The 23,453-nt window shown below is 38.4% G+C and overlaps 1 protein-coding gene across 1 annotated transcript in view; it reads right to left on the reverse strand.

The window, feature by feature from the left end:
• rnf150a (ring finger protein 150a) overlaps positions 1-23,453 on the reverse strand; it is a 77,937-nt gene that overhangs the window by 17,852 nt on the left and 36,632 nt on the right. Inside the window, exons 2-5 of the mRNA XM_088909990.1 lie at positions 14,222-14,472; positions 8,825-8,896; positions 7,626-7,708; positions 2,433-2,529 (exon numbers count right to left, since the gene is read on the reverse strand). Coding sequence (XP_088766116.1) covers positions 2,433-2,529; positions 7,626-7,708; positions 8,825-8,896; positions 14,222-14,472 — 503 coding nt within the window. The remainder of the gene's footprint in view (positions 1-2,432; positions 2,530-7,625; positions 7,709-8,824; positions 8,897-14,221; positions 14,473-23,453) is intronic.

Genomic DNA, 23,453 nt, shown 5'->3' on the forward strand with positions numbered 1-23,453 from the left:
TCTCTCAGAGCATGTTGAAGTCAATGATTAAGAAGTGGAAGGTATCTGGATACTGCTTAGATCAGGCTGTCCCTCCAAACTGAACAGCCAGGCAAGGAGGAAACTGGTGAGGAAGGCCACCATGACACCAACAGCAAAATCGACAAAGCTACATAGTTTAGTGGCTAAGACGGGAGAAAGTGACAATCCCAGTCGCAACAGTTTTCTTGTATGGAATTGAAATCCCCTCCATCTCAAATCCCACAAAGGGTCTCCAACAAAGCATCTAAGTAATACTGCGAACAAGTGGCAAAAGGTTTTTTGAGACAAAATTTGAATTTTTTGGTCTAATTGCAAAGTATTACATCTGACGCAGACCCAGCGTAGTGCATCACTCTGGCCACACCATCTCACTGTCAAGCATGATGGTGGCAACACTGTGTTAAAGTCCTAGTTCTCATCAACAGGTACTGGGAAGCTTTCCAGGACTGACAGGAAAGTAAACAGAGCAAAGTACTCACAAATCTTAGAGGAAAACATACATCAGACATAAAACTGGGATAGGAATTCAGCAGGACAATGAACCAAAGCACAAGGCCAAAGGTACTGTGATGGCTTATGAATACAAAAATCAGTGTCCCTGAGTGACCCAGTCAAAGGCCTGACTTGAATCCTAGTGAGAATCTGTGGAAAGGCTTAGAAATTGCTCCTGTAAGTGACCCTCTACACAAGCAACCCGAGAGAGCTTGAGCAAATCTGGCAGGAAGAATGGGCAAAAACTGGGGATCGTGGGAGGAAATCGGACCCCACAGAGGAAATCCACGCAAACACGTGGAGAACATAGCCTTTGTAGATAGCACCCCAGGTCCAGAATTGAACCCAAGGCCCCAGCACTGCAAGGCAGCAATGCCAACCACTGCGCCACCATGCTGCATTCTCAGAGTATATGAGCATATATGCAAGCAACATATCTAAATTTCTTTTGTTCAGCTTTCTCCGTCAATTATTGTAACTTATCAAATGGAATGCCACAGTAAGGATTTGAACACTTTTGCAAGGCACAGTAGTTTCAGGATTCGTTTTTTAGTTAGGCTCAGATCAAAATTAGACTAACTGAATTCCTAAATGAACTTAACCATAAGGGAAATGCCATTTTAAAATAAAAAAACCTTTAAGGGGTAGCCCCTCACATGGAATAATCCCACATTATGAACAAGGCACATACTGTACAAAACAGGAAGGCTGAAAAAATATTTAAAGCTCGTCTTAGAAGTTCAGTTTTTAAGTTAAGAAAAACTAACGCATAGTATCTGGCAGCTACACAAGTCTGGCCATCGGAGAGTTTTCCCCCATTTTAAGTGGGAAATTAACACTGATAAGAGTTGGCTGTGATAAAAAAAAGGCGGACCATGATTGACAGTAATGTTGTCGCTTCCAGACAAGAGTAATGAATTTAAAAACATGCAAGGTTCATGGTAAAGCTAAACAATACTGCTCTCGTTACAACATGCTTACTCAGGCATTTGGAGATGATGCATGCCTATAATTAGAAATCTTCACTTTGCTTTAGTGTGCAATATCCATGCTCGGTAACTCATTTCTTATTTAAACAGGCAGAAATTGCTCCTCACACTGTACCAGGAAATTTGCAACTTGAAAGTACAGTAGGGTCTCAACATTTGTGAAGGTTCAGTGCAGAGAACTGTGGCGAACAGCCACATTTACATATAAGCAAGACCACCCCTATATCGCCGCATAAGGTACTACACTATATAGTATGTACTGTTAAAGACATTAGTAACCTTCCCTTATTATAATTATACTATAATTAAAGTACTAATGCATTGGCTCCAGGTTAATTAAAATAAAAACTAAAACAGTCCTCACAAACTTACAGTAATCAGCTAAAATAAACAACATGAATCCTTCCTCTGTGTCCAGTGGATGCCTGCACTTTCTCTGGCTCCGTGATTAACACGTCCCACTTTAATGAAACAGGCAATAAAACTGTCAGAGAGCCTGTATAGTTGACTCCAGCTTGTCATTCCCCACAACACTGACACAGAACCAGTTTGTTACAATACAAAAACAAGACCACTTTGAGATGGGGCTGCTGGGTAGTAGGTACTTGGGCAGGGAGCAGGGAGAGGCTCAATCAGTAGCTCAATTCATCTCATGATCCAAATCTGCGGTGCAGCTCATTTGAAAGTTGTGCTTGCCCTACGACTTCATTTCATCCTGCACTCCTCTTTTTCTATACAAGACCCCGTCGGCCAAACCCGAATCGCAAATAAGCGAATTTGCATGTTAAATAGAGACTGTACACTTCTTCAATATAGAGGATCTGCTTCAGAGGGATATTGCAGGATTCCAAGCTTGTGAAGAGAAAGGAATGTGAGTGGAATAGAACTAGGCAGACTAGTATTCTTTCAGTACAGAAGTATGACACTTACAGGGATCCCCAAAGCTTTAAGAATGTTCATTTTGCACATTGGACAAGTCCGATGATCCTGAAGCCATGGATCTACGCAGTTCTTGTGGAATAGATGCCTGCCAAAAAAAACAAACTGTTAACACTTGCCATTACCCCTGGGGGCTGTTATTTTAGTTTTATTCATGAGAATGTCGATGATGAAAGAGCACATTAGTCATGCTACTTGGCAGCTTCCTTATTCCTAAGATAAACAGGGAGTATCTGTAACATAAAGGTGTATTGCTGTATCAGTCATTTTCTTTTAAAATCCCAGATCTTTTGAAGAAGATAAAATTGAATGCTGAGCACAAATGTACTTGATTTTAAGCTGAAAGGCACTGTAACCTTTTTGTAATTAGAAATGGTTTAAATACTATATATTTATTGCAGACTGTTCTCACTGAGTTTTAGGGGTATCACAGATTCCCAGTTGTGGAACTGGCAGCCTCCTGCATTTTTAATCACAGGCAAACTGATGTTAGTTTTTTTCTATTTGAGGCGTGCGTTTTAAAGTTGCTTCAAGCTCTTAAAGGTTAAATGAGATTTGCAATTAGTATCAGCCCTGTAGCAATTTCTCAGTTAACACAGCCCTCATTCCGGTGTGTTAGCTAAAACGTAACCAACTTGACCTCTGCAGAAGGAAAAAAAAGTTTACTGTGGGAATCTTTATTATCGTGTCATTCACTGCATCTGTTCAGCATACAGTGATCACGTATTAAGAGATGTCTAGTCAGAAATACATGTCAACAAGCAGGGGAAAGGCTGCTTAAAAGTTCCGTATGAGGAAGCTGTTGGTAACACTTTACCTGTAGTACAGGATTTTCAAAACTCAGGACTAAGTGCAGAACCAAGTTAACCAAAAGGCTAAACAAGTAAGAAGATACTATACATTTATGTCAACAATTATCCCTAGAGATTCAGAGATGAAATGGTATGAAATCCTGCAGCCAGAGGCATCCCACAGGACCAGGGCAGGGAATCACCGACAACTTTGCTTATTGGTTCTGTCGAGCTTCAATCTATAGCCTTGTAGTACTGTTCATTTTCTACTCATGTCTTTTCTTTTACATGGTGGAAACAGATAGAATCCCTCAGTTTTCTTCACCCTATAGCGGCTTGTATACAAAAAACAATGCTTACTAATTGTCTAACACTTAAAGACATGAGTCAAATGTAAGGAATTCCTTTTGAAGATTTTATTATGTTTTAATTTATTATTAAGGATTTCATTTTTTGTCCTTGCAAGCATAGTCACAAGTAATGATGATAATGCTCTTATTTTTTCCCAAACCAAACCACTACTATATGCCAAAGTTAGGAAGGAAATGGGGCATAAAAACTCTTAGCAGCTGCACAGGAGGATCAAAACTGTAGGAAATGCAAGGGGAGAAAAGTTTTTTTATAGCCAGAATGCAATGTTCCACATTTTAAAAAATATTAATTCCTACAGGAAAATGTTTAAAGATTTGATGCTGCTGCATTCAACTTTCTCAATACTTGCCACAGAGTTCTAAAATGTTCCTTTGAGAGTCTCATAACTGTTAGACATAAAAAAATGATGGATTCAGAAAAAAGTGTGGTATTACATTCTTGGCAACCCTTGGAATTAATCCATCCATTACCCAAACCGTCTACAAACCTGGGTATTCAATAAATCAAGTCAAATCTAAATATGTCACAAAGTAGCTCACATTTCTGATCAATGCATGAAAACATTTAAATCTGAAAAGGACCACAAACACATAATAAAATACTTTAACACTACAGGTCTAGGGAATATAGACTGTGTCAGGTTTCTGTGGCAGCAAATCTTTAGTGTTTTTTAAGATCCACTAAGATGTACCAAAATAGTATGTTTTTGACTTGATATATAAGAAAATTGGGAACTCTAAGAAAATGTGTCTTTTCACATAGTGGTGAACTGTATCAAAGAAAAGCACTAGAGAAACAAATAAAGGCACTAAAAAATCACAAGGCTTGAAACAATCATTCAGTGATTGGAAAATGAATTGAATGTATTTTCACTAAGAGAAAATTATGTCTTCACTGCTAAGTACATGGAAGCTTGTGATGTTTCACAAACAAAAGAAAGCTGGGGGGACCTCATATATGATGTAGTCATCATATGCGCCAACACAGAAGCTGAGATAGATTGCTAAATAGATAAGTTGTTGATACACAACAGAAAGGCATACAACTGTCATAGGCGTCTCCCACAGGAGAGCTGCAGAGAGTAGGCATTGCCATGGCAACTGGTCACATTTCTACCCATCAGTCAGACAGCACCGGTTGGAATGGATATGTAATCATACAGGAGATCTGTCCCACCTGGGGGCAATTTACAATCACGCTGCCTCAGGTGGTTCAGGCTATTTAATGTCTGCTCTGACTGTGCTCTGAGAGTTTTGCTTAGCACCTCTCAAGTGTTTTGTTCCCTAGATTACTTGTTTTGTCTTGTGCTTTTTTGGATTCCCAACTTCACTACATTCTCTACTACAGCTTTTGGATTCCCTTGGTGCCTTGTTACTGTGTTTATGTGGATTCAAACTTTCCTTTGTTTTTGACTACGCCCTTGGATTGTGTTGGCCTGCCTGTTTATCTAGCCTGCCAGCTTGCTGCTCAGCCCGCACTACCTAATCATATCATCTTGCTCATTCACTGCTATTCTGCCTCTTCCCTTGCCTGGTTTTGTGGTTATCTCTTGAACAACGGACCACTACTTACTTCCATCAGATGCAACGGACATTACAACAGAAACCCAAGAATGTGCACTGTTCATTATTGGCTATCCAGTCTTTGACAAGCATTTTTAAATATATTAAAAATGAATCCTTTTAAAACTGAACTACATAGAGAAGTGGTTTCTCAACACACTGCCTCTCTACTTCTATTCTTGATAAAGAGAAAATGTAAAACACTGAATATATTTGAATGTATCTGAAACAATCACTCAGTCCCTTTCTAAGTGATAAACAAAATACATTAATACAGTAATAAACAATGAGACAGAATGATAAAATGCAGTGTCATTTTTGTCATATTTCACAATAAAAAGTAAAAAAGCCATGCAAAGATTTTTGGCTACTGTTACAAGAGATGTGCTTTCAGGTACTGCAAACACAGCCTGTGTCCACTTCATTTTGCAGTGACAAGGAGGGCCCAAAAGGTTACACATCCAATATCATATCAGGAGCAAGTGAGTCAATAAGCAGAGTGATCTGCGAATTATCTATCACATACAGTTCTCAGGTGAGGAAGAGATCTGTTCTATTGGTAATCGCAGGCCCCCTTGCACAGCCACACACGTCTCCAATCACTTCACAAGTCTGTTGGTGCGCTTGCAACAGAATTACATGGAATGACGCTGTTTGGTCCAACAACTGAACTTTATAGTTACTTCTGAAATTCCAAACTTGGAGAGACTCCTCCATCATAAATAAGTGATGAAGTAATTAATTTTTCCGAGATTTTTTAGTGGTATTCTAATTCTACAACAGACATGATGAGACCTTTTTTGTAAATCAGACCAACCACGTTATGACCTTATATAAACAGTTTCTTTATGTAAGACATTTAAACACCTATCGCTAACTGAAATAACGGCTGACGCTATTGCTAACCTGTTACATTGGAATCTGTACTGTGGAACATTACACCATGCGAACCCTTATTTCGCTTTCTAATTTGCAACATTTCCTTTGCAGGGTAACAGTAACCTTCTAACATCTTTATTTACTCCGATTAAGGGTGCTCCAACACCATTTGCTGTTTTTGGGTTGGATGCACACAGCAGGTGGTATAGACAACTGGAACAACAGCAGGGACACTGAACACATGACAAATTACAAGAACAACACAATACCAGAAAATACAAAAAATAAAAATGGGAAATCACAGTCTTCTTCAAGTCCCACCTGACATATGAAGCCAAAAGTACTCATATTTGTAGTATTTTACTACATATTCAATTAACACTGCAAATCTTGCCGATCACACAAACCTTTCATATTATAAGATAACTATTTTTCAATAGTTTGCTATAACTTGGAGACAGTCCATCCATCCATTTTCTAAGCACTTAGTCCAATTCAGCTCCGGTAGGGGAGCCAGAGCCTATCTGAGCAAGCAGTGGGTGCAAAGCAGGATACACCCTGGACAGCATGCCAGTCCATCGCAGGACTGACACAAGAACAGACTGCTGTCACTCATACCAGGGCGGAGAAGTTAATTAACCTACTGTACCAGTATGTCTTTGGACTGTGGAAGTAGCTGGCGAAAACCCAAGCAAACACAGGGAGAACATACAGTACCAACCCACACAGATGACACCCCAGGTCTGGAATTGAACCTGGGGCCCCAGCACAGAGAGAAATCTATGCTAACTACTGCAACCCTCCCTTGCACCCTAGACACAGTCACCAGACTTAAATTACAGATCTGATATTTCATGTTAGCTTTTTTTTGGAAAGGGTGCTTGATTCTACGTAATGGAAACCTACCAACAAATACAGGATTTGTAATTATCCATGGTGGGGCAGGTTTAACCTGAGTTATGACGGAAATAATTTATGCAAATCTCTTCACTGACATCAGCATGTCATTCCTTTGACATGACATTTAGATTATTACTGTATTTCATTTGCCAAAAAAATAACTAACTATTTGTAAACATTGTGGAACCTTTGTACACGTCCTTATGTTACTATTATCACAAGGACAAATAAATGCAACATTTTAAATCTGGGACAATAAAGCAAACTGAAATTCAGAGTGAACATTTCTTCTTCTGTATTTTTAAACAGTTTGTGCTTCCTCATAAGAGTGCGGTGAATTTACTGCTCTGGAGAAAGCTCTAATAGTACAGTCTAATAATCTTGCAGAAAGGTTCGGCTATTTCGATCTATTCTGTAGAATTTGTGAACATTGCCTTTGCCCTGTACCCGCTACAAAGTGATCACCTCTACATTTTTAGACTGATAAATTAAACCATGATAAATGTGACAGGTACATTTTTAATTTTAGTTTTAAAAGGTTAGATGATTCTCTCCGATTTTACAACAGTTTTAAAGAGATGATGTAATTTGCATGCATCATATAACCAAGAAAATAAGTGATGTGTTGAACTCTTACCATAATTCTGAATTTCATAAAACCAGGAAAACTGCTATCTTACCGACAAGGTAGAATTCGGACAACATCATTTGGTTTGTAGCCTTCAATGCAAACTGCACAGTTATCAAAATCGGATTCAGTTTCCTGAAGAAAAAAAAATGGTTCTGGTTATTTTCAGTAAGAATTTCATTATCTAACAATTTCTAAAATCATTCAAACATTTGCTGTAATTTCTTAAATCAGTCAGAAATATTTTAAGATTGACATAAAATACAGTACAGAGAAAATGTTTTTTGTAAACCCCCTATCATGAACTTAACCTGCTTTACAAAGACATAAGTTACCAAACTGATCCAAAAGTATATATCCTCAATAAGGTTGTGAACTCAAGTTCAGTAAACTGGTAGCACCTTTAGTAGCAGCAAAGACTTTTGCTGTAACTCTTCAGTCTCTTGATTTGGCTTTTGGGGTTTTGGAAATTTGGCCCCCTTCTTCCTTACAGAGCCGCTTCACATCAGTGACATTTCAGGATTTCCTTGCCTCGCTTCAGGTCCTGTCACAATATTTTAATGGGATTTGGGTCCAGACTTTGATTTGGCCAAAAAAATGCACAATTTCTTCCTTCTTCAGCCATTCTGTCGTAGATCTGCTTGTATGTTCAGAATCATTGTCTTGCCGCATGACCCACTTTCTGCTCAACTTCAGCTGACAAATGGATGTCCTGACATTTACCACCAACATTTGCTGATGCAACACCAAATCTATGGTTCCATCAATGATGACAAGGAGTCCAGGTCCTGTGGCAGCAAAGGCAGCTCAAAACAACAGTATTCCCAGCACCATGTCTGACGGTGAGGACTCGGCTCTTCTGTTGGAAGACTAAAGACTTACATATTTCTTCACAAAGATATTTTACTGTTGGATCATTTGGATAAATAATCTAAAGATACTGTATGTCTGTATGTTAGACCATTAATCACATTATGTTCATCTTGTATTATGTCGTATCTTGTATTGCTCATCTTGAATTCAAGCCCTGTACCAGATCTGTACTGTCTATCCTTTCCAAGATGTTTTAGGGCACCTTCTTCCAGGCAGAAACAGCCTCTGGAGGGCTGGAGGGCTTTAGGTACTAAGAGGTTATAACCATTTTAATTGTGTGTAGAAAATACAAATGCAAATGTAGACTATAAGAATTCTAACAGTGTATAAAACAGAACCCCTAAGACTGTTCTTCACACATGGCGGCTTCTTTTATACCTTGTCCCCTTTCTTAATGGTTCGCACTTGAAGCTTGCTGATGGCTTTTTTTGCTGCATCTCCAAGACGCCTCTGAAAAGACATCAATGCAACAGACAGAAACAATTTAAAAAGGGCTCTGATGGCTTGCTGCAACTAGACACCACATTAATTTATTATTATTATTATTCCATGTCTTTCTTCAGACTATTATTTGGAATTATACTTTGTGCTTTATTGGGTCTTCAGTTTCTTGTAAAATAATGGAGCATACATATTGAAAAGTGCTATACTAAATAAAATCATTAATGATTCTTTTGTTGGTTCTTGTTATTACAAAAGCGTTTGTTAATCTGGATCTGCAATGGCATGTGTGAAACAAATGCACTTCTTCCCATGAACTTGCAAAGAAGCTTAGCAATCCATTTTTAACCCCCCCATCCCACCCCACACACACATACATCCTGTTGTTGCACAAACTGATTAACTCATTGTATGTTTCTCCTCAGTATCATATACTGTAGCTGTGCTGCTAAAAAACTAGAGGCTCTACTTATATATAACAATGAACCAGTAATTTACAGATTTTGTGTTGTTATAGCTGTTACTTTGTACTTCGAATGACAGCATACTGTATGTGAGAATTATTTCTCAAACATAGAAAGTTTAAGGTTTTTAAAAAACAGCAGCAGTAATATCCTCCTCCAGGAATGCAAGCCCTCAGACTGCAGCTATTTAGCTGTTAAAATGCCTCGCAAAACTTCTAATACTGTAGTTAAGTAAGAGGAAAACAGAAAGGTGACAAGGTTACATGAAAAAACATTGTGATGTAACAAGGTTTAATTAAAAAATTCACCATTCCAATAAAAACTGACAAACACAACGTATTAAACTACTTCAGTCTTCAGAAGCAGGGAATACAAGTGCCAATTATGTGCTTCAGGTTCAGGACTCTAAACAGGAGGCAGCTGTGGGTGAACAGCAAATCACACTGAGAAATTCTGTGAATATGGTGGTAATTACTGTCATACTTCAAAACACCTTGATGATATTTTTGTAACACTAACTAACCAGCAACAAAAATGATGAAAGTAGGACCAACTACTGCTGATGACACTGCCATTATTGGCTGAATCACTGCTGATGATCAGACAGCCAACAGGGATCTGTTTAGGAACCTGTTGGAGTGGTGCATTGACAATAATCTCTCCCTCAATGTCGGCAAAACCAAAGAGCTGGTCATTGATTTTGGAACACAGGTCGGGGACCACATCTCTATCCACTTCAACAGGTTGGCTGAAGAGATGGTTAGCGGCTTCAAGTTTCTGAGTACCTTCATCACCAATGATTTAACATGGTCTCAGCATGTAACTGGAGCTATAAAGAAGGCACAACAGCATCTTTATTTCCTCAGACAGTTGACAAAATTTGGTCTATCTTCAACTGTCCTTAACACATCTTACAGGTGCGCTACTGAGAGTGTGCTCACATGTGGTATTACAGTGTGGTCTGGCAGCAGCTCGTTGTCTGACCGGAAGGCATTACAGGAGGTGATCACTTCAGCCCAGTCCATCACTGAAGTACAGCTCCCCTCTACTTCATTCATTTTTACAACTCGATGTCTCAGGAAGGCTGGAAGTATTGCAAAGGATACCAGTCATCCTGGTTTCTCATTTTTCTCCCCCCTTCCCTCTGTTAAGCGTTATAGAAGCATAAAGGCAACTTCCAAATTCAGAGACAGGTTCTTCCCACAAGCTGTCAGATTACTGAACTCTACCCCTACCATTGGCTCACACTGATGTTTTTCTTTTAAACTGTATGTTATGTAACTTGTTGCTGCTGCTGTTCTGTGTTTGTTTCTTGGTGTTTCCTTAATGTCTTTGTATTGGAGCATACACGGAAATAAGCATTTCATTGCATTTGTGCATATGACAATAAACTGAACTGATCAAACTTTACATGCAAGGATTCCTCATTTCGGGTCCTTAGGTGCCAATGTGTTTTTATCCCAGCTGAGCTCTCAACTACTTGCTCCAACTTCCCATACTTGAAAAAATTGAATTATCTTTACGTCTGAAGCTAATAAAGAGAATCCAAACCTCCTAGAAACATGGCTCTTGAGGTGCTCTGCTAAACATACACCTAAAAACAATAAGTAATAGGTTTATTCCATGCTGAAGAAAAGAAGAAAGAGAACACAATGTTTCGGCCGTGGAGCCTTCTTCAGGTGCCACACCTGAAGAAGGCTCCACGGCCGAAACGTTGTGTTCTCTTTCTTCTTTTTTTCAGCATGGAATAAACCTATTACTTGTTCCTTTGCAGCCTACGCATGCTGATGCAGCTACCCACCTGAACTAAAAACAATAAGGTAAACCTGAGGGACAAGAGACCACATCACACTATTCAGCATTAACTGAATAGATTCAGCATTTTGAATCTGATGATTTAAAGAGATCTGTCAATCAAATGCTTCGTGAGAAAAAATAAAAATAAAAGTCTGAATCAGAATGAATGCCTCATTCAGGGCCTGAAGATAAGGGTGCTTCAAATCAAATATTTGTTTCAACAATATATTAAAGGTAGTCTGCATCCGTGCAGGTTATGGTCAAATATATTTGGGGAAAGGGTCAGAGCCTGCCCAAATTAAAGATCAGAAGGCTGCATAGTATTACTGAGAAAGCAGTAATTGAATAATACAGCACCTCACACACAAAATAAATAACCAATAATTATTAATAGCCTTAAACCATTAAAGCTAGATCAAGCCATAAGTACTTTTACGTAAGTACATCAGCTAGAAGTAATTTAAAACTGAAAGGACACAAATGAGCCGTTTTAAAACTGCCTGGTCAGGCTGTATGGTACTCCATTATTAATAGCACAGAAAGTTTATATTACATCACATTTAAAACATCTGCCACAACTAAAGGCAGGCTTGATCGTAATTGAGCATTCACATTAAATTAATTTATATGGGTGCAGCTGTATGAAATGAAAACACATGGCTCATTCAGAAGCCAGTATTCTGCAAGTCAGAAAAATCCTTCTGATACTTGTATGTTAAATATACATCATATAACTTATAACACAATAAACACCCACATTAAAACATATATTAAAAACATCACATAAGACATGCTGCAGACAAACTGTGAAAAATGATCAGAGGTGTGATTTAATACAGACAGTTAGAAGATGGGTTTGTTGTTGGGGCTGGTTCTGAACAAACTTGAAAACTAAAAAGACCTGAAAAGGGACAGAATCTTAACTGGCAATTAACACATTTCAATAGTGGTTCTCTTAAATGATACTTCACAAGCTGTTGGTTGTGGCCAGGGGAGAAACACTCTTGGCCTTGTCCATTGTGAAAAACAGAACAATCTGTAGCCCCCAGGACTGTATTTAAAGACAAAAAAGAAGGGCTTACTAAAAGGTGGAAACATGTGGAATTTTAAAATTACAGCAAAAGCATTTAAATTTAAATCTCCATTTAAAAGTTCTTTAATACTGCTTAAATGAACAACAAATACATTGTTTGACCAATATCTTACACTTTCTCCAGGTACAAACATGCTGACATTCTATTTCTGAAAGGTATCATACTGAAAAAAAAATTAAAAAAAGTTTGGCTTTGAAAGACAGCATAAGTTTTTGTGTTTGTTTTTGAAAAGAACCTTGGCCTGTCACTATGAAAGGCTTAGAACAAACGTCATGAGAGTCATCCATATACATTTACTAAGTTCCAGAAGTAACTAATTCCTGAGAAAATATGAAAAGAAACAGGACACACAAGAGTGTTAACATCTAATTATGAAGGAGTGCTATCTATCTGAGAGCTGTGCAACCAGATAACATCTTATGAATTCATGTTTTGGCAAAATTGTACTAAACAAACCTGCAGATAAACAGGGGATTCAGAATATACTGTGACAGTAATGAAGCAAAGGATTTTATCTCCTGACTTCTTCCTTCTGACAGGAAAACACCATAATTATAACTCTCCACTCTCCAATTTCCTTGAGTCCTGTATAATTAGCTGCGTAGGTAAAACTTAATGAATTTATTAAATTAAATTAATTTGAGTAATACTTACTAAAGAATCTTCTTAAATGCTTAAATAATTCTTAGTGTTTTTTTAAGAGAAGCAAAATTTCCACTAAAGATGAAATATATCATCATCCAGTCACTGGCCTAGGGAACCAGCTGTGAGACATAATGATGATGTAGTCATAAACACGCTTCTTCCATGTCTTCCATAACCAACATGTACTTAAAAAAAACATGGATTGTGGCAAACAATCGTAAATGACTGCTGAAAAGGCAGTCTCCAAAAAGTCCCCAGTGCAAAATGTAGGAGACTCCACTCTGACATCCAGAATATTACTGCACATAAAGTTAAAACATTTGCCATGCTTCTGCAGTTAAAGCTGTGAACAAACACAGTAGCGCTGTTGTTTTAGTTCTGAACCCTCTGTTCCTACAATTTTGTCTTCTGCCAAAGACAAGAACTTACATTTTTGTGATAAGATCAGCATGCAGACATCATGTAACAGTTGCAAACTAAATAAAATGTGACCCATCAACTATACAAGACTTAAAACTGATTAAAAGTCTGGCACTTACATCCACTACTTCAACATTTAAAAATATTAAACGGTAAGGTTTACATAATTTAATGGGAGGATTCCAAAATAAACTAGAATAAGAAGTTCTTGATTAGTGTGCAATATGAATTGTGAAACACAAACATCCAACTCGCTCAATACATTTCCCCTAATAAAGAAGATAGACTCATTTTGAAGGCACACAGTGTGTGACCATGGGAATCCCAGACACAGATTACAAAAGCAGCGTGTCACAATGGACAGCAGTGTGTTAAAATGCCTCTTCCTTACATTGGATATGATTATGACAGAAGCTAAGGAATCACTAATTCTCTGATTACCAATGCCACTCAGGTACGCCGGTGAAATCACTTTGTAGAGCAGCTGTGGGCGAATCAACTTGTAATACTGCCAGTGTGACTCAGTACTTTCACTGATCTTCTGGTGCGCTCCTTTAGCACATCTGTTCCATGACATTTACAGGATATAAAGGAAGTGTTTGTGTGTGCAGGAAGCTGAATGGGGACGCTAAATAGGAAAAGGGTAAAGATTAAATTTTTTAAAGTAATGCATAACTCTTCAACATGTTAGAAACTCGACCATCCAAAACTACATCTTTTTTTTTATATTTAAGCTTAGTGTCTGAACAAAATCATTCTATTTTTCTAGCCATCACACTTTATGTCAAAAGTAGCGGAGAGATACTTTCTCCTGGGTGTACTACTATAAAAAACAACTTGCGTTTCCAAGTCCATTCCACAGTATTTTGCCTTGTGCGATCTGTGGAGCTAAGAAGAGGGAATCCTTCTCCTACCTGGTTCCTGTCCCGGGCATTGGCATATCTGAACCTCTGAATGTAGTAGAAGACAAGCCATGCTAGGGAGATGATCATGAGCACTATGAAAGAAATGGACACAAAAACTACAGAGGTCCGGCTGACGTATTTCTGCAGGTTGCGTGTTCCGATCGTAATGTACATCATCACGGTCACGTTCTTCTCCAGCAGGGACATTATCTCCCTTCCTTTGGACTCGGGAATCATAATGGCCACAATGTCCCCTGTGCCTGGAGAGAAAATAAATGAAACACTTCTTCAGTCTGACATAAATAACATTTCAGTATGATACTGCTTTGGTAATCAGTGCCAATGCAGTGGTTGCTTAATGTACCAAAGTGCTACACCCGGTATCCAAGCCCTCTGAACTCATATGAATACAATTAATTCTATAGCAGACGTTTGACTCAGTATGGCCTGTTATGACTTAAAGGTCTTTCAGTTTCCAAGACTTCCCATTATATACAACTTTAAGTCCAGCTTTATTAACAGAAGACTGCTCCTATTAGAGTACAATAAGGAGTGTTCTTCAAACCTCTATGTCTCTGCTTTGTGAAAGCCCTCATTTCTCAAACTCTGCTCCCGGGGAGCCCCGATTTAGTTTTTGAGGTCACCCTAAATCGCCTATGTCTAAAGAACAGGAACGCTAGCAAGCTATTCATCAATTATGGAAAATGTTGAGAAAACTCGGGGCCTTGGGAGTTTCCCAACAACTACAGTACTTAATTACTTCATTTAACAAATCATGACTTAATTGATCCCACTGAAATAGTTCCCAGTCTTCTTTTAGAGGCAGACACCTGCAAAGAGCACGGAAATTCTACCACACAGCCTGGACAAGGGAGACTACGTGCTAAGTGGTGAGATAAGCAGCAGTGAGGATTCTGGATTCATAGGAGGAAGGTTGTGGGTTCACATTCCAGATGAGGTGCAGCTGTTGTACCCTCGAGCACACATATGGGCTAAAATGAGTACCAGTGTAAGTCAGTTTGGACGAAAGCACCAGCCAAATAAATTAGTGATAATTTAGTGAGTGCAGGTTATGGTGAAAGTGAGTCTCAGCAAATACTGGTAACCATTAGCACAGCTAACTGGACTGGAGCAGTAGGGATAGAGTACCTTGCCCACAGGCACAACAGCAGTGAGCTTTTCAAGGAAACCCCCTAACCACTGCTTCACCATATCCCCTCGCATCCAGATAATACTTACTAGGTACAGGAATATGTAGATATGACTCCTGTGTGTCTCATACCATCTGCATTAATTTATATTATGTATACAGCATTCTACTTTCCTTCATTCTGAATTAATTTAATTTCGCAACACTATTAAAAATGACATTTTTATCTCATTCAAAATATACACATTCCCGTTATATATAATCCAAAATCTCACAGCTCTCAATGTAGTGCAATGAGTCACTTTGCACCACATGAAACTTTAAACTAACTTAGAAGCACATAGATAAAGACGCACACTCTTGCAATGCCTTGGTAGCAGAGTCAAATTGTGTTTTACTTTTTATTTTGCTTTATAATTTATTTCGATTTTTTAATTTGGAACTGTTGATTGGGCTCCATCTATCGGTTATATCACTAATCTTGTGACTGAGAACATCTGATAACTGCATTTCCTCCACTGCCAATACGCCCAGCTAACTGCAAACAGTCACAAGACAGTTAATACATTTAAAGGTAATACATCCTTAATACATTCTAAAAATTCAGACAAGAACTTTTACATAGTTGAATCATCCACCCTTCAAAGTATTTGCTGCAAACTGTTTTCCCAAACTCATGAAATCGTATTATGATGACTTCAATAATAAAAAACAATTAGGGTATTTCTTTCAAACATTCTGTAGTAAATATTCACAATTTCCAGCCAGACCAAAAAAGCAAAGGAAACAAGACACACTTCAACATTTCAATGTTTGTCACAACATCTATCAGCATTCATTCATCTCTCAGGCTGGATACAGACCTGTCTTGGAATGTGTTATTTTCTAATTGAGTGTTTTTCTTAATGTTTTGATTTTTAAAATGGTCATGAACCAAAAAGTATTAATAATTAAATATGTACTATTTGCAAAGCAGAAAAAAAGCTTGATTCTAATTAGATTTAATGTTTGCAAGTGCTATGACTCACGATCAGTTTGAATTATATATATGAATTACACAATGAAAAACTGTCACCAATCATTGCAAAGTAAGAAAAAAGAGGAAGGCTATGATGTGGGCAGAGCTGAATGGCTAATGGGTTGCCATTAAAGTAGCAACACATTCTTTATCATTACACAGAGAGTGTGGTGCTATTGCAGGATCTGATGACATCTGTACTCCTATTGACAAACACAGCTGCAACAAGTTAATCGATACCTTCTAACACCCACTTGTATTTTAAGTGGAAAATTAAAAAAAATGAAGAAGGAGCAGGTGTTTTAACAATGTAACCTGAAAGAAATAGACATGGAAATATTAGATACTCTCCAGGAAAGAGCTTGCCAATTAGTTATGATAGCACAGTACAGTTGTTGGGTGTTAAATCTGATGTTAACTGATGGATGTGAAGCTGTCTTACCAATGAACATCTTCTGTTCTTCAAAGATGACCATAAAAACTGTGCACCATCGTTTCTCATTAGTGATTTTAGTGTTCAATTTTCCTTTTTATGTAGATTACTGAGGCTTGGCGTAATGGATGCGGAACACGGTGTACTGTACGTGTACACTTATGATGTACAGCCTTGATACATTAACTGAACCCAGAGAGGCCTACAGTATAGCCAGAAAGGTCTGCTACAAGTAACAGACTGATTTTCCTCTTAATTAAAGGAATGGTTCAGTATGTACATTTTTATCCCATTCATGTCTGCCTAAACTTCATCCACATCACCCAGAGCAGCAGTGTCCATCTGGAGACTCAGAAAGTCTCACTCCTGAGAGACTTTTCACTGTAGAAGTTTTAATATTTAACACATTTTAACCTTCTGTTTTCTGAGTGATTACAGCCTCAATCTACATCTACAATCTACTTATATTATACAGATTAGAAATCCAGAGTTTAAACACAAGCATCTGTATCAGAAGATATAGCGTTATGCAGTTTCTATTTTATCACCACATGAGACTCTAGTCTCGCTGCGGCCTCCCTGTGCAGTCCAGGAACTTAGGCGCAAACATGCAGCACAAGTGTACTGAACTTACTGTTCGCTCTCATCCAGAAACATCTCCTACCCCTTTGTAGTCAAGGGTCAGTTAAACTTGTCCCAAGACTGAAACAGCCCTGCAAGATCCCAGTAATGTGATTTTCTGTGGCAGGCTAGCAAGTTAAATGTATTCTCTTTTACCACATCCGCAAAAGGTTAAAACAGAAACAAAAGTTTAACAGGAAATTTCTCATTAAAGATATCAGAGGGATTCAGACATACAGTAATTTACTAAACTCAGCAGTCACCACCTATGAAAATATGGCCAAGATAATTCTTTGGGCTCAAACTCTTCACTATAAACACACACTGGTTTTAAAGAAACACTTTGCAACAGAATGCCAGTTTTTCAGTCTTTTGAGAGTTATATCCTAGTCAGAATTATTAACAATATAGTTGCAAAGAGAGTCCAAAAATGCAATAGATTAAATTAAAAAAAATCTGATTTTATCCACCTCTGCTTTCAGCCAGCGGGACACAGGTGGGAACAGCTAATGTGCCAAGTGTCTGTGACGGTGGCTCTGAGTCTAAATTTAAACACTGCAGGCAGACAGTGGGCCTGATCCCCTTGGAAACCACTGAACGAGAGCCTAAAGCCACCTCTCCAACTGCACGCCAATGACAGCTCATTAGGCACAGACCGCAGCAGACACAGGGGAGGGACACCTACACAAAGAGCTGTGGTAAATCAGGCAGGGATATAGACAGGCATATTTTCACAAACCTCAGAGGTCTTCCCAAGTAAGATACGGAGATAAGAAAAATGTCTGGAAATGCAGATAAAAATTGTTCTGGGTTCTCAACAGAAATATAGCAGTCACAGTTCAGTATCCATAAGGCCTTCTGTTATTCCTCATCTATTAATATTGTTGGTGTTTCTACATACAAAGCTCTACTTCTCTCAAACTATAAAGCACATTACAATAATTCTGCAGAACCTCCACAGGCACCCTTGGTTAGCCACATATGAGGAATGCAGCAGAAAAGCAGACGTGTACTGCTTGAAAAGTCAGACTTTCCTCAGCAGAACACACAAAAAGCTTTGGAAAGCAATGCCAGCTCAGCTCTGGCTCAAAATACTGGTTCATTTAGCTACAATAAGCTGACACAATTTTCCTGTCTTAGATCGCAGAGAGGAATTCAGACTTGATACTCAACGCATAAAAGCTCCTGTGCACCTCTAGAAGGCAGCTGTGGATTCCTAGAACCATACATTGGTTATTTTAACTGTGAAATACCTATAAATGCACTTCTCTGACCGGCAAGTAATAATCAAGAATTACTGTTTAAATACAAGAGATTATATATACATTTTCAAACTAAAGCCGAGTCTTCATCTCAAATTCTTTGCCACCACACCAGTTCGGTAAGCTATAAAAATCCCTCCACTCACTTTAAATGGAATTAAAACACTAGAACTAAATCACAACATTGGGTGTGAGATACAATATTGTGCTAAAAGACAACGGTGTAGTTTTACCACATGATTACAAATAATTTTGGATTTGTACTGCTATATTGTTCTTGAGCGTATATTAATACATGATAAAAAAAAGACAGATTCAGTATAGTGCCACATAAGCCCTTTGCAGTTACCTCCATAATTAAGTGAATAGAGACATGTGGATGTGCTCAGTTTAATCTTCACTGGTTCACTAGTTCCAGGATGGGACACAAAGATAAACAAAGGCTATAAAGGACAGAGTGATGACAGAAATTTTTTTTTTTTATCAAGGAAGTTTCTTTTCTATGTTAATCAACACAAAGGGGACAAGAGAAGCCTGTGTGGAAGTGTATTTAAAACTCAAAGAGTTGTGAGAGGCTGGAACAAGCTACTCAGCCAAGTTGTTGAACGCAATGCTGAAGATTGTTTTCCAAGAAATGGTTGAGGGTGGATGAGAATCGGGGATCTATTGGAAACAACCAACTGGGTCAGATGTGCCAAATGGCCTCTTCTTATTTGCAACTCTTCCTCTGCCTGTGTTTGGTTTAAACCGAAAAAAAAATCCAGATAATTAAAAGCAGATAGTCCTAAACACTGACAAGCAAAATTGAGCACGTATTCACTGGGTGTATAAGTGAATGTTTTTTTAATCATTATATTTAATGTAATTGAATGTTTTCATGGTGTTCCCCAACAGAGTTGTCGTATGTGTTAAACAGCAAGCAGGAGGTAATTAACCAGAAGTTATTGGTCGACTTCAACAGGGCCTCTAATATTTGAAGCTCTTAAGAATTATGTAAACTGCATATATTTAGTTTTTAAATTATTTTACACTCAATGAATTTGTAGAATTATTTGTATAGCATGGAGGTAGTCCCAAGAGGTCAGTGGATCAATGGAATAGCCATCAGTAATGCGAGAATCGTTTATTGGAAAAAAGGCTACGTGATGATTTCCACTAATCCAAATGAAATGCACAGTACTATTGGAAGAGATTGATGAGGTAACTTTCCACTCCAAGATGTCCTCTGATGCAGAGAGCATTTTGTTTTTAAGATAATAAAAATCAACACTTTGCCTTCCAAGGGTAACATTTTACTACATGCACTATTCTAATTTAACATATTTAGATATTTTTCATGGAATAAAGAAATCTATTTTCAAAAAAGAAAATACAGATGAAGGATTCAACAGCAGCCTAGACCTAACACGTAATCCTCAAGCATATAAAAACATAAGAATCCTTTCACATACAGAACTTTAATTGAGAATACGTCAGGTGGTTAAGTAAACCCAATAACAGAGCTGTTCAATAATGAACAGAAAAATTAATACCTCACATAAAAAAGAACAAAAGTCAGGTAATTTATTTTTCAGAGAAACCTGTGAAGACTCTTATGAATTATCTGGAAAGCCACCTCAGAGACTGTCTGCTCTGTAAAGTCTGCACCCACACCACCCACCCTGTCAAAACGAAATACAGAACTTGAAACCAAAAAAGAAAAAAAGAAGCCTTTTTAGGTATATTTAGGATTTTGGGTGTTTATATTTTACATTAATCTCATGTTTCAACTAAAATTCATTAGATGCTCCAGTCAAGATGAAGAAAACACTTGTTACAGCTCTAACTATACGGGCTATTTCTGATGCTCAGTGAGGTATGTGATGACAGCCCACTGACTTCAGTATCAGCAGACAGTGGGGGTATCTTTGACTGGGGGGTCAAAAGTAGGCCCTCCTGTATGTGTCACTGTCAAACAAGTGAGTCAGCCTCAGCTACTGCAGCATGACCTAATGGTTTTGTCTTGCCTTTTGGAAAAGATTAGTACTTTGGGCACAAAGAACGTAACAGTTCTGCTCCAACATTTCTTCCCACAGGAATACCCTTTTGATCTCCGAAGCCAGCGCAAAATGTTCTTGGAGAGTGCTGTATTCTTTCACTCACAGAAGATTTTGTATGAAAGTCTGCTAGTCATTTAAGTATTAGGCATGAAAGACATACATATGTATCACTTAATAAGAGAAACTAAACCAAATTAATCCGGTGGTAGCTGATCAATTTCCCAAGTAAGAATGCAAGGCAATAATTACTGTACAATAATTATTTAATTACTGTACTATAATGACAATTTAATGTAATAACTGCATTTGGTGTGTCTATATTCTACTAATTATGTATGTAAATATATAACTAATTACATAAAGTCAAAAAATGTGATTTGGGAACATATATATATAAATATATGAAAAGAGTATCAAAATGAAACCCACCATATAGTCCTATATTCATGCTTATTATTGATGAATAATCAAGATCTGAAACTCTTCACTTGGCCTTTAAACCTGCAATCATTATCCTTCTATTACAAATCTGAAACCTGCATAGTAATTATCAGCCAATATCTAATTTACAATATCGGGCAAAGATTTAGCATGGGCTGTTATTGTCCATTTACAAGCCCATCTACAAATACCTCGAATGAACCAAGTCTGCTTTCTTGTGATTGAACCCAAGACGAACTGCCATAACTTGAAATTTCCACCAGTAGAAAAAGCCTATGAAATCTGAGTCGGGGGTTCAAAGAGGAGGAAGGTAACATTTTAAGTGATTAATGACACTGGACTGCAGAATCAAGATGGACTCTGGACAGAGTTCACCTCTCTAAGAGATGAACGTGAATAGTAGCCTTCAATATATGAAAGTGTTATGTAAAAAGAAAAATTCAAGTTATAAAAGATAGCATCTTATCTAACTGACAGAAAACAAATTTGCTCAAAGCAGGCATAGTTCCTTCTCTACAAAGTTGGTCTGACAGGCCTCAGGATGGTGTTAAAGCAGAACTTCAGACCCTAGCCTGCTCAGTCATTACTGGCTGATATCCAACTCACCAGTTTTAGCAAAATGTCTATGAGGAGTTGTTTTTCCTTTAGTTACAGGCTCACTTATCTGCAAATATGTTGTTTGAGCCGCTTTAATCTGTTTGAGACTGATACAAGCAGCTCTTGACAAGGTTACCGATGATGTACTGATGACTGTAGACTCCAGCTTTTTAATTCTGGTCCTGCTGGACATCACTGCTGCCCTAAATACTGTTGATCATACTACATCTTGCTGCATGACTTATTGGTTTTTCTGGACCCGCTTTGTCTTGGTTTAAACCTTATCTGACAGAATACAAATTACTCAAATCTTTTCCTCCCTGACAAATCTGCTCCTTGGATCTCTATTGTTGGTTACATTCTTTTTAGTATCTATGGGCAATGAAAAAAAAGTGTGGGCAATAATTCACAGGCCACCAGCATGTAAGGAATAGAAGGTTTCTCTATTGCCTCTTTCTATTAGCTGAAGGGTAAGGCCCAAACTGAGCAGAACAGTGTCTCAAGAAGCAAGAGGTCAAACACTCTTCTGCCAGGCTATTAAAAGCCCCCGGCAGAAGGTGGAGTTTCTGGACTGCAACATCCAGGATCTAGGGTATGACCCTGCCAAATGTCCGTTGAGAAAAGCTGACCGCAACATATAATTTGTAACTGGATCAGATTCTTCGTAACTATGTCTTCAGTTCTGTGCTGCCGATACACAAATGTATGTTTGTAAAAGAACTGACTTTAATCAAGCACTTTCTCCCTTGTGACAGTGCATAGATGATGTTAAACTTTCTAATTATGAACTGTGATGAGACCAAAGTTGAGTGACTGGCCTTCTTATCAACCTTTAAATATAAATATCAACCTGTAAATATTGCTAGCCTTAATTTTCATTACCGATGGTCTGTGCTTAGGTCAGGAATCTTGGTGTCATTTTTCATCTAAGCCTTGCAATTGAAGCTCATATTTACAATGCAATGCAGAAGTGCTCATTGATCCTTCACATCTCTCCTAATGTGATGCAGAAAATCGAACACATGCTTTAATCTTTTCCAGACATGATTAGCGTAAAACAGTGCTTGCTGGTACCTGTATGTCTTTAACAGGTTAACAGATCGGAGCAGGACTTGGGTATATAAAATCCATGGGTATTGATCTCCTGCTTTTGCTTCCTTGCACTGGCTTCCAGTGGATTTTAGGCTCACCTTTCACGGCTTGAGTGGTTTGGCTCCTGACTACATCAGCGAGCTGTTAACACCCTACGCACCTAATCGTTGTTTGATCTCCTTGGGCTCTGGTTTTCTTTCGGTTCCCAAAATGAGGCTCTGAAGAGTGGAACTCCTCTGTGCAAGGCAGCGGCTGCTCCCTGGTAAAGGTGGGATCCGGTCCCAGGAGCACAGGGCCTCAAGGAGAGACTACGCCCTGGACAGGCCGCCAGCCCAGTACAGGTCGCATATACACACACTCAAACAGAGAAGACCACTTCAGAGATACTGAGTAACCTAGCCGGCGCATCTCTGGAAGGCGGAAGGAAAATGGAACCCCCTGGAGAAACCTACATGAACATCAGGGAACTCGCAAACTCCCAACAGAATCTGGTACAGATCTGGTCCAGGCTAGAATGGAATCCAGGACTGACAGCTGTGAGGCCACTGTGCAATCCGTAATCTTTCATTCACTCAGCAGCATAAACCA

This window comes from Atractosteus spatula, chromosome 1 (genome assembly GCF_055471065.1).
Source record: "Atractosteus spatula isolate fAtrSpa1 chromosome 1, fAtrSpa1.hap1, whole genome shotgun sequence".
Classification (NCBI taxonomy): Eukaryota; Metazoa; Chordata; class Actinopteri; order Semionotiformes; family Lepisosteidae; genus Atractosteus; species Atractosteus spatula.